Here is a 12699-nt window from a genome sequence, read left to right as displayed (position 1 = left end):
TCTGTCTCAAAAAAAAAGGGTATCATCCATACCTTCCCCAGACACTGAATGTCCTCTGCTTTTTCGCACAGTTTTGCCTATTACATCAACCTCCAAAAGACTTCTTAGTAAAGCCCCACCCTCTAAAACTTCTACTAGTTTCTTTTCTTTACAGTGTAATTCCCTCAAAGTGTCTGCCCTATGTTTTTACTACTTTAAGACAGTCTCTCCAAAAATTAAAATAATCCTTTCATGCTAAAAGAACATATATATCTGTATTTAGCATTTTATTACTCATACGTAACATGCTAAAAATCATGCTTAACACTACAAATTTCATTTACCATGGGAGGTCTGCAGGAAAAAATATTTCAGTCAAACAGATGTTTCCATATCCCTCAAATGGACATCTACATCACTCATCTGTGGCCCTGTCTAACCTAGCACCAGCTACTTCAAACCTTAAAATCACAGCCATTAAAGAACTAGAAAACAATGGCAAAGTTCTATGTAAAAGATACAAAATAGGGCCTGGCACAGTGGTCCACGTTTATAATCCCAGCACTTTGGAAGGCTGGGATGGGTGGATCACCTGAGGTCAGGTGTTTGAGACCAATATGGCAAAATCCCATCTCTACTAAAAATACAAATATTAGCCAGGCATGGTGGCACACACCTGTGGTCCCAGCTACTTGGGAGGCTGAAGCAGGAGAATCACGTGAACCTGGGAGGCAGAGATTGCAGTGAACTGAGAGATTAAGCCACTGCACACCAGCCTGGGCAACAGAGTAAGACTCCATCTCAAAAAAAAAAAAAAGGTACAAGATTAAAAAAAAAAAAAAAACCCATACTTTAAGAGCTGAAGGTATGACAAAAATGGGAAAAATCAGAAAGAATCTGCAGCTTAAAAGCCTCAAAGACTCATTCAGTTTTTAAAATGTCACATCTGTGGTCATAAAAATATATTCAAGGAGCTGTATTTCTGACACATCTGTGTGCTTGCCTTACACCATGGAACACATGCAATCCAATGGAATCGAAAGGTCAAAGTTAGAGTGGACAGAGAAAGAAGCTACTTTCAGTGCAGCTGGATAAAAAGCAATGAGGAGGCTCTATGCCAGGTCACTGAGCAGCTGGTGACATGCTGGCCTGACTCATCTTCCCTTCTACCATTCTCTCAACTGTGGGTATTAGCTCTTTCCAAGAAGTGCTTACTTTTCTAAATTTAAAACAACCAGTTAAAACAGGTAGGAGCATTCTTACCTATCAATTTTTAATTTTATTTTTTGTCCTTTGAGGAAGAAAAGTTTAAAAAAAATTCTAAAAATGTAAAAACCTCTTAAAGTTTCTTGGATATAAAACCATTTTTTTCTCCTATTTAATCTTTGTTTTTAAGCTCAGGTGGTTTTTTAAATTAATATATCATGTATATTAATTTACGTGATATATTCATGTACCATAAAATTCAAGAAATGTACAACGTGGTGGTTTTTAGTGTAGTTGCAAAGTATCTATTCTTTTAAAAATAAGCAGCCAAATTAGGAATGTATATTTATAACTTTATTTTGTCAGACTTTTTTTTTATTCAATAGGACTTTTCAATGTGAATATGGTCATACTGTATCCTGTTTTCTTAGTTTTATCCTATCCTATTTTTAAGGATAGTAGGATTATATTGATTTAAAAAAAATCTAAGTTCATAGAAATCATTTTCTATGTAAGATGACTTATGGCTGGTAATTTGGTTTCAAGGCCAGGCTCAAGAACTTGTCTGTCCTAAATTGAGTGTGCACAGAAAGTTCTGTAATTTCATTCAGTTTACATATTTCAGATAAATAAAAAAAAGGTCTTCTAAAGATGCTTATACTCTCTATAAGACGGAGAAAACATCAATTGGCCATAGCAAAGGATCTCGTCTTTATCAGAGGGACTCTGAGAAAATCTATACCCTTACCGGCCCCAACAAGGTACTCTTCATCATGGCCGCTCTCAAGATGATAGTAAATTCTTAGGTTAAAACAATCTTATGAAAAATCTACAACTTATTACACTAATGTTATTGCTTTAAAACTATTACTATATTGGGGGCCGGGCGAGGTGGCTCAAGCCTGTAATCCCAGCACTTTGGGAGGCCGAGGCGGGTGGATCACAAGGTCAAGAGATCGAGACCATCCTGGTCAACATGGTGAAACCCCATCTCTACTAAAAATACAAAAAAGTAGCTGGGCATGGTGGCATATGCCTGTAATCCAAGCTACTCAGGAGGCTGAGGCAGGAGAATTGCCTGAACCCAGGAGGCGGAGGTTGTGGTGAGCCGAGATGGCGCCATTGCACTCCAGCCTGGGTAACAAGAGCGAAACTCCATCTCAAAAAAAAAAAAAAAAAAAAAAAAACTATTACTATATCATAAAGCATGACCAAACAGTATTTTTCTGTCTCACTATTCTATGATTACTTTAAATTAGTCTGAAACATGTATTCTCAGTGAGTAGGGGAGGGGGAGAGTTGGGGTCAAAAAAATACTGTTATTTATGTGATGCAGAAAGCAGATATACATACAGTCCATAAACAGATACATAGTATATCTCTGGTATTAAAATTTTCATGGGGAGAACAATTAGAAAACAAGCCTAAAAGGCTAGGAGAGGGAGGATTTTTTTAAAGGTTGAGGAAAAGTAATCTAAAAGAAACTAAAACTTTTATTGACAAATACGTCAAATTTGTATAATTATACATACCACTATCTTCTATGTTCAAAAATTAGGCTCCTTATAGTATGGTTATCTGCAGAGACAGATGAAACTCAAAAGACTGCAGCACCAACATTCCTTTACACTGTACACAGATGGTGAGATGGGGACTATCAGAGTTGTAACAGCTATAATTCTTTTCTTGTTCTCACATAGTACCAGCTTTCCACACACTAAAAGACAAATTTTAAAGCTAAAATATTAGAACCACAAGCATGTATCACCACACTGGCTAATTTTTTTTTTTTTTTTTTTTTTTTTTTTGAGATAGAGTCTTGCTTGGTTGCCCAGGCTAGAGTGCAGTGGTGTGATCTCAGCTCATTGCAACCTCCACTTCCCGGGGTTCAAGCAATTCTCCTGCTTCAACCTCCTGAGTAGCTGGAACTACAAGTGCGTGCCACCATCCCAGCTAATTTTTTTTTTTTTTTTTTTGAGACGGAGTTTCGCTCTTGTTACCCAGGCTGGAGTGCAATGGCGCAATCTTGGCTCACCGCAACCTCCGTCTCCTGGGTTCAGGCAATTCTCCTGCCTCAGCCTCCTGAGTAGCTGGGATTACAGGCACACACCACCATGCCCAGCTAATTTTTTGTATTTTTAGTAGAGACGGGGTTTCATCATGTTGACCAGGATGGTCTTGATCTCTCGACCTTGTGATCCATCTGCCTCAGCCTTCCAAAGTGCTGGGATTACAGGCTTGAGCCACCACGCCCGGCCTGTAATTTATGTATTTTTAGTAGAGACAGGGTTTTGCCATGTTAGCCATGGTCTTGAATTCCCCATCTCAAGTAATCACTCAGCTTGGCTTCTCAAAGTGCTAGAATTTTAAGTGTGAGCTATTGCACCTGGCCCAATTTTTTTTTTCTTTTTCTTTTTTTTTTCAGACAGAGTCTTGCACCTCCTGGATTTCTGGACTTTTTTTTTTTTTTTTTTTTTCTTTTTGAGACAGTATATGGCTACGTTGCCCAGACTGGTCTCAAACTCCTGAGCTCAAGTGATCCTCCAGCCTCAGCATCTCAAAGTGCCAGGAGGTATGAGCCACCCATTACAGATGCAGCCACCATGCCCAGTTGGGATTTTTTATCTTTACTCTTTTAGAGACAGGGTCTTGCTATACTGTCCAGACTAGAGTACAGTTGCTATTCACAGGCATGATCATAATCCAACTACAGCCTTGAACTTCTGCGCTCAAGCAATTCTCTTGCTTTCACCTCCAGAGTAGCTGAGACTACAGGCACATGCCACCATGTCTGACTAAAACATTAAGTTTTGACACCAGTAACAAGAAAGGACACAGCCAAAAATTTAAATAAGGATGATTTAAATGACAGCTGAAAATAATATATTCTGAAAAAGGCAGATGAGCTTGCATCACTGGGCTACCCTCTCAGATTCTTTGGACAACTGAAAAATAAAATTGTCAGCAGAGACTATAGTCAAGCAGGAATTTCCTATAAAATTAGCTTTCAGTCAAATAAAGCACACTCAAAATGTTCAGTTGACTTACTTTTTAAAAATAAACTTTAATTTTCGGATATTCATATGGGAAATCAGAAAATTTCCTAAGTGCATCACAAAGAATATGCCATTGCTATTTAACTGCTCCAAAAGATGTCCACAGGTAGGTGTGTCAGGCTAGTGACAGATACTGAATAAAGTGAGATAATGAAAAGGTTTCCATGGCAGAAGTGTCTGAGGAAAGACGAGAGAAAATTAAAGCAAAATCATAAGTATTAGAAGTGATCCATCGTAGTAAGGATGGTGACAAAATGGTAACAAGAACAAAGAGAAAAATAAGGGGCAAGCAGGGTGAGTGGCAATGCCAGAGTTGACTCTACCCAGATAAAGGGGCATTATTCAAGGTTCAGCCAGCCCAGCTGGATGGTAACTAAGTTCGCAATCTCATCGGTTGGTCTGGGCTATAAACCACAACCCCATTAAGCTATAAATGACAGAGATTCCTGCCAAGGAATGAGCTGGCGGAATGCTTATTCACCCAGCTCTGCCAACTAAGGCTCTATTGGTGTGGTCAATCAGGACATTTTGTCAGGTACACCAGCTACAAATTCCCAAATTCAAGGATCTGAGACTTTCCTTTTATCCCAGTAATTACTAGAAACCATGTGCTCTCTACCAAGGAAGTTCTCACAAAGCCTATATGGAATTAGTTAATAGTTAAGTGCCACTCACTATATGGAATTAGGTAATTAGTGAATTAGATGCATTCGCTATAGTTCTAAAAAAGACTCTGGAGTGCCACTACAGGACCATGTCTCTTGTATACTGTGACAGATGTTTGCTGAACAAATGAGCAAGGTGAGTGAGCAGAGTCTGAAATATATTTGGATAATTTTTGAAATTGGGGGATTTAAAAACTGTATCAAAGCTGATAATGAGATGTGAGTTCATCTGAAAGGTGAAGAAAAATGCGTGCAAATCCTTAAACTTTCAAAAATGCACATTTTGAATTCCCAAAGGAGACTGTAAAATCATTCAAGATTGGGGTCTGGCTCTTCTATCCCAGAAGAAAACAAATATGCATTAAAAATATTACTTTAAGCAGCAAAGGTGATTAGTAGTAAGGAGAGATGAGAGTCTCAACTATTCAGTTGAACAAGTATTTAGGTTCCTATAATATACTTAACAAATGAAAAAAAATTAAATGTATACAAATACAAAATCAGGTAATGTTAGAGGCTCCACTTTTTTTTTTTTTTTTTTGGAGACAGTTTCTCTCTTGTCACCCAAGCTGGAGTGCAATGGCATGATCTCGGCTCACTGCAACCTCCACCTCCCAGGTTCAAGCAATTCTCCTGCCTCAGTCTCCCCAGTAGCTGGGATTACAGGCACCTGCCACCACGCCCGGCTGATTTTTGTATTTGTAGTAGAGATGAGGTATTGCCACATTGGCCAGGATGGTCTCAAATTCCTGATCTCGGGTGATCCACCCACCTGGGCCTCCCAAAGTGCTGGGATTACAGGTGTGAGCCACCATGCCCCGCCGAGGCTCCACTTTTCAAAAATAAGTCACTAACTCCCTATAAAAAGAACATTTCTTCAATTTATTAAAAGCCTGAATGGAAAGAAAATGTAAAACACAAAGCAAATAACTAGACTAGACTCTGCTGCTGGACTGTGCTAACTAATCAACCAAGATACACAAGAGAGGGCCTTGGCAGTGGTTACTCTGGAGAGCCTCAGGCCTTACTCTGCTGAGCTCCGACAAATCCCACTGGTCTGGTTAGGACCTTGTGTCTACCTCTTTTCACTATCATCTCACAGAACTTTATTGCTCCATGGCGCTTCTGTTCTAAGTTGGTCATTAAAAGTAAAACAGAAAGGGACATGAGGCACTTCTGACTAAGACCAACTAGTTAAAGATAGTAAAATCTAAAATAAAACCCATTTATTTAACTCTTGGGCAGGTCTCTCAACAGACACAAAAAGCTATTTTGAATTGGGTGAGTTTTATCTAATCTCCCAGTATTTATCTTTAATACAATAGTGTTCAATCTTGAGTGAGCATAAGAATCACAAAGGGAGTCACTTTAAAATCCCCTTCCCCCATGTCTCTGGGCAAAAGAATCTACATTTTTAACAGACGTCCCAGATGACTGATGAGTGGTGTACAACCACTTTTAAAAACAGCTGCTGCTCTATTAATACTTAAAAAATAGTCTCTGCACTCAAGAGTGCTTTGCCTTATAACACAGAAACGTTCACATTGTAACAAACTGGATTTTGTAAACTGAATTCTATTTTCCCGAAAGTGGGTTTTTAAATTTTAAAGATACATTATTCATTTTGAAGGCTGGGGACGATTTCTTACACTTTCTTCCATGCTTTTCCATTCCTCATTTTCACCTCAGTGGTTAAAGATTTAGAATTTAGAAATCCTTTTAAAAGAGGCTTTTTACCCCCAATTTATCTTTTTTTATTCATCAGGAATATGAGTATTTGGAATGTTGACTTGTAAACCTTACTTCTGAAAACAAACCTTGAAAATGCCAAACAGCTATTTAGGAAAGAAAATTTTTGTACCAAAAAGGTCCACATTTAAGGAAAATGCTGCTATTAAATAATGCAGATTAGATACAAGGTACTGGGAAACAACGAGCATTTTACCATTTTTCAGAAAAATAGGAAACTTTTTGAAATTACCTACGGAGGATCATCACCAAGTAAGCAATGTCACTTCTAATAATGTACTTGGACACAGTAAACACAGTCCCAGACTGAAGGCTGGTGAAGTGGATTCTAGGCTCAGTTTTGCCACAAAAGAGCCATGTGACCTTGGGAAATAAAACCTCTCTAGGACTACGTTTAATTTATGAATAAGATGGTTAAACAAAAGTAACACTTTGATTCCAGCAGCGTAATTCACTGGGAGGTATTTACATCAGAAAGCATTTGAGGTATGTAACACCTCTAACGTGCATGATCAAATGACATAATTAAAACTGAACTGGAAACTTGATATTGTTAATAACTTATTGAGATTATTCTTGTAGCTATCAATTACATATCACTGTACTTTGCTTCTTCGAAAAAGTGAATAGTTTGAACGTCTAAATGTTCATACACTGACTTTTCTTAAAGTCAGGCACGTAAGTGTACCATAGTCCAGTTTTGTAAAAAGAAATAATGTATCTTTTCAGTCTTTTTTCCCAACCCATTGTCACTGCAGACTGACAAACACCTTGAAGGCTTACCCACTAACAACAGTGTTGCAATAATTACATCACAAAAGTAACATTTCTTTCTAAATATTCATATTCTCCTGAGATTACAGCTATATTCCGGTAACCAACTTTCTTCTGTCTGCTCTCATTCGTTAGCGCAAACATTTAAAATTTTAACCAATAATCAGTTCACAAATCATTATTTCCAAAGTAATATACTGAGTCCAAATGAAAAAAATCCCCCAATAATCCAACAGGAAGCAACGTATGCATTTGGCAATTCCAAGGAGGCTGGCAAAGCACAGATACCTCGTTCAAAATAAATAAACTTTCCATGGATCTTTATTTACCGACTTGGGAAAGGCAGGTTTGAAAACAGCCAGTTAACTTCACTCCCAAGTTGGCATCTTAGAGAATCGTTTAGCGTTTGCAAAACACCCAGGACCTCTGAGCCTCCCAGCCTAGAATTGGCCAGGGTAGCACACGCCCATCGGCCCTGCCTGGAGAGGAAACAATGGGAGAGACGCGAGGGAGCGAACCGGCGCCCCAGGCACCCCAACTCTGCGGCCCCGGCCCGCCCCGACCCCACGCGCCGCGCCCCCTCCCCCGGCGCCCGGGCCCTCCAGGCCCCCGCCCCCGAGCCCCAGGACGCGGCCCACCTGCGGCGGCACGGGGAAACGACTGCACTTACCAAACAGGGTCAGGGCCATTGTAAAGGCGCTCGCCGCAGCCTGCGAGTCCACGCGCTCCTCTCAGGCGGGCTGAGGATCACCTCATCGGCCCACCGCGCTCACACCTCGGAGGGAGTGGGGTGCCCGATGGGGCGTGCCGGGGGCGCCGGCGCACGGGGAGGCTGCAGGCCGGGACGCGGGGGGCCGCTGCAAGAAAAAAGTTATTCACGCGTTATCGTCGGGTGCACCATCCCCGGGGAGCCCCGCTAGCTCTCCGCGGGCCGGCACTTGTCGCTGCCATCCGGCGCTGAGCGTGCGCACGGGGGGAGGTACCTGCGAGGCGGGAGGCTTGGCCGCGGCGCAGTGGCAGGCGGAGAGGCGGCGCCGCAGTGGCGGCGGCGGCGGCGGCGACTGGGAGAGCAGCAGCCTCGCACAGTCCCCGGCGGGGCGCGCTCACTCCGCATCCCGCGGCCTCGCAGACGCCATCTTGCGATAGCGTCTCCCACGAGCTCTGCCGCGCCGCCGCCTCCAGCCTCTCTCTCGGGCTCCCTGGCCGAGTTGCGTTCCCATGGCAACGGGCGCGCGCCGGGGCACGGGGGTGCGTCCTTATTCCCCGGGCGGCGGGGAGACGCCCGCGCCCCCCTGGAGGCGGCCGCCCAGAGCGGAGATGGAGCGGGGCCGTAGCTGAAAGCCCAGGCTTTTTCTTGAATGGAATTTGAGGAGGCGCAAAGAGGAGAAAACTGGCTGTTACTCGAAAGAGGAAGAGTCACGGGAGGATGCTGCGTGAATGCAGCGCCCGGGCAGGGTCATCTGGGGACCTGGTGCGCGTGAGGACATATTTCTCCTCCTGGCGCCCTCCGGACTCACTGAGGCTGGAGCCGGTGACCTGAAGCTGCAAGGCTCATGAAGGAGCAGGCACTGAATGCTGCTTTCCTCTCCGTTTGGACTTAGGAGCGGCTAGTAGTTCTGATGAAATTGTCAGACAGGAAACAGGAGTCGTTTAAAACCACCTGAGATTACTTAAAATAATTTGTTAAAAGGCCGATGGTTACACCTGATTTTCTTCCCTTTACATTATACCTCTTTGATATCGTCTCAAGGAAAAAAAAAAAAAAAATCAGAATGTGTCACTGACTGGCACTTATTTGCCACAAAAGATTGTTCCCCTGAGCTTGTATTTATCTGACAATCAATGGCAACATCCTGCTTTCTGGGATGTTCTCTCCTCACGTCTGTCTGCCATGAGGAGCCAAACACCACCTTGAGATTGTCAGCCAAAAGATGTTCTTGAAAAGCTGGGTTATGATGTTTTTCGTCCTTGTCGTTTAATGTATTCAAAAAGTCATTTTTCTCTAGTTGCTATATGTGTGCCCTGTTTAAGAAATTCTTTCTTTTTTCTTGTTTCTCTGCTTAGGGATTTGATACTATTTTGGTATCTGATCATGTAGATCTCTTTGGTTCTCCTTTCTTCCTACAGGCATCTTTCCTCTTTTAGTTCCTCAGCTTCCCTAGTGTCATTTCCCTCTTCTCTCCGATTTTCAAATAATTCTTTAAGAATATTACAGAAATATATTGTATTTAATGTATCTTAGACATCGAATCGTGATAAAGTGGGGGATTACTACAGTACTTCCAATGGAACCACAGTTAATTCACCATCATTATTTCACAGCAGACTTAAGCATTAGAAGAAAAGCAGGTTGGAAGGAGGAGCCAAGCCTTTTGTTTCAAGTCAGTTAACTCAAGAAGAAAGAAATATTAAAATGATTCAACGTGAATGGGCAAGTGGTTATGATGCTATATGCTTGCAATTTTGTGATGTAAAATGGCTCTTTAGCCACTAATCAAACTAAATCTTTAAAGTCCCCAGAATTTTTAATTTTTGCATGAAAATGGACTCGATTTTGAACAACCTTTCTGCTAATGAAAGATTACAAACACACAGCTCATGAAGATAAATGAGAAACTCACGAAAGCTTTGTGGGACAGATTTTATAACCATATAAAGATTGCTGCTAATCTGCTCTGCAGCCAAATAAATGAAAAACTAAAAGACTCCATTTACTGTTTCACCCGGTGGTCTTCAACATTTTTGGACCTAATATCATTCTGAGGCTCTAATGAAAATACTGTCCCTCCTTCTAGAAAAGTGCTTACATACATACGCACATTCACCAGAAAATTTTCCCATAATTTCAAGAGAATTATGGGCTATTCAGGTACCTTAGGTTAGCCCCTGGAAGTGTTTTTTGTAATCTCAGAAAGTTTTTGCCTTTGTAATTTAAAAGAAATATATCTTCAGAATAGAACCATTGAATTTTGAATAGGAAAACACCAAAACTCCCTTGTTTTACAGGTAGAAAATCGAGTTCCCAGTGGTTAAAAGACTTTCCCAAGTGTGTCCACCTGTTTAGTAGCAGAACCAGTGGGAAAATAGGTTTCCGGTGTTCTCACCGACCACCTCCCATACCCCCATCCCCCGCCAATTTAGAGGTTGCATGGTTTGAATTTCAAAAGAAAAATCTGTTTAGTATTAGAAGCAAAATAACAAGGAGAGTATTTTGTCCTCGGCCAATTTGCACAGAGTTTGGGAAGTTGCATTTTGTCCCATAGAATTTATTAACATACCCTTCTACTCAGAACTCTGTGTCCAATCGTCCTCAAAGAGAAGCAGTGCCTTTCTCTCCTCTTTGTTAAGCTCTGTTAGAGCATCAAGGCTTTGGTGCTGCAGCTCAGCTTGCTAGTAGCTCTCTCCATCCCTTGTCCTGGGAGTGAGTCAGAGGGAAATGAGTTTCTGTGTGCTCTGCTCGGATTTACCCTCCCATTTAACAGCCAGCCTTTGGTTACTGGACTAGCTTTCCACACACTAATTTGGCCAAATACAGCTGAATCTTAGAGACATACCCTGTTTAAATTGAAGTAAAGATCCTTTTCCTCTCTGCTTTCTACTCCCACACCCACACGCGCGCGCGCAAACACACGCAGAGCTGTTTTTAAGGTACAATTTGGAACAAAACAGTGTTCATGTTGCTATGTTTCCCTCTAAAGCATCTGGCTTTCCACAAGCCATTCCTTTCAACTAACTTCTAAATGGTTTGATGCTGTAACAAAATGCTCTCTATACTTGATCAAAGTGCCTGTCTTGAAAATAGTATTGGCTTTTATAATAGCATAGTTTTTCAATGAGCTATTCCTATTGTATTGCATGTGCTTCTTTTCTCACTTAGCTGAAAATAAAGCCACAGCCTTTCAGCTACAGATTCAATGCAAGGAAGGGCGTTAACCACTTGGAGGTGATTATTACGGGTGGTGACTTAGATTGTTTATAAAAGAAGGCCAAAGAATGAATTGACTTCTCAAAATATTTATATTTTCACTCAAAGATTTAATTTTGTGCTCAGCACCATGTGCGTAGAAGAGCCAGATTTGTTTACTCGTTACTAACTAGCTGTCAGATTTTTAGACAAATGTTTTACTCTTTCTAGTTCTTATCTTCCTCCTTTGTAAAATGAAAGGATGGTACTAAGTTATCTCTAATGTCCCTTTTAGGTTTATCTGTCATTCTGTGATATTTTAAAATCTTTAAATTAACTGGTTTATGGATAAAACAGAGGACATTTTTATTTGAATCTTCAATATATTTGAAGTGCTGTTATATCTAAAGTTCATAAATACCTAATGTAATAAAGAAGTCATATTTTATTAAACCACTGGTACTGCTATTTCTTCTGCAGTATGTTGTACTAATAATGTTGTATTAGTCATATAGAAAGCAACCTTTTTCTTGTTTAACAGGATTAAAATGAAAAGTGTGCACTAAACAACCCATTTCAAATTTACTAAAATAATTTCTCATTTTTATTTAAGTTTTGTTGACTAAACAACCTAGACAACCCTTTAAAATGGTTTTGCTACATTTTAAACTAATGACTTATCACGAGTATTCTGAGTTTTCTTTTTGTTACTCATTTAGCTTCACTCCCATTGGTAAACATTGATTTGTTCCTCAGTTTTGAATAAAGCAGAAATTAATGAGGCGCTTTCTGCCTCACAATAACAAGTTAAAATTATAGCACTTTATCATGTCAACACAGCTTTAAACACTACGAATACCAGTGCTATTAGCACAGTTCCTAAAATAGTGCAGAAGTTTGCTAGTGAAGAGAAAAATTACACCATGTATTTCTGCTAAGGTTAAGATTAAGAAAGTTAAAATTGTTTATTTAAATATTCACAATATGTGACATTCTTTCTATCCCATAGTTATGTTACTAAAGTATTTGTTTCCATTGTGTGAATTTGTTTAAAGTGGATTTGGTTTTGGTTTTGGTTTTGTTTTGAGACAGGGTCTCACTCTGTCACCCAGGTTGGAGTGCAGTGTTGCGATATCGGCTCCCTGTAGCCTTGACTTTGAGGGCTTCAGTCATCCTCCTACCCAGCCTCTGGAGTAGCTGGAACCACAGGTGCATGCCACCACACCCAGCTAATTTTTATATTTTTAGTAGAGCCGGGGTTTTGCCATGTTGCGCAGGCTGGTCTCGAACTCCTGAACTCAAGCAATCCACCTCTCTCAGCCTCACAAAGTGCTGAGATTGCAGGTATGAGCCACTGTATCAGGCT

General features: G+C 40.8%; 2 protein-coding genes across 2 annotated transcripts in view; both read right to left on the bottom strand.

The window, feature by feature from the left end:
- CHN1 (chimerin 1) overlaps positions 1-8214 on the bottom strand; it is a 190486-nt gene extending 182272 nt beyond the window's left edge. Inside the window, exon 1 of the mRNA XM_039470008.2 lies at positions 8100-8214. Coding sequence (XP_039325942.1) covers positions 8100-8118 — 19 coding nt within the window. The 5' untranslated portion in view covers positions 8119-8214. The remainder of the gene's footprint in view (positions 1-8099) is intronic.
- The window catches only part of LOC141584690 (uncharacterized), a 28066-nt gene continuing 23565 nt past the window's right edge, over positions 8199-12699 (bottom strand). The window contains exons 2-3 of the mRNA XM_074400174.1: positions 8413-8823; positions 8199-8286 (exon numbers count right to left, since the gene is read on the bottom strand). Coding sequence (XP_074256275.1) covers positions 8199-8286; positions 8413-8823 — 499 coding nt within the window. The remainder of the gene's footprint in view (positions 8287-8412; positions 8824-12699) is intronic.

This window comes from Saimiri boliviensis, chromosome 5 (genome assembly GCF_048565385.1).
Source record: "Saimiri boliviensis isolate mSaiBol1 chromosome 5, mSaiBol1.pri, whole genome shotgun sequence".
Lineage (NCBI taxonomy): Eukaryota > Metazoa > Chordata > Mammalia > Primates > Cebidae > Saimiri > Saimiri boliviensis.
The sequence above is the reverse complement of the archived record's forward strand: the minus strand, read 5'-3'. Positions and strand labels throughout refer to the sequence as shown.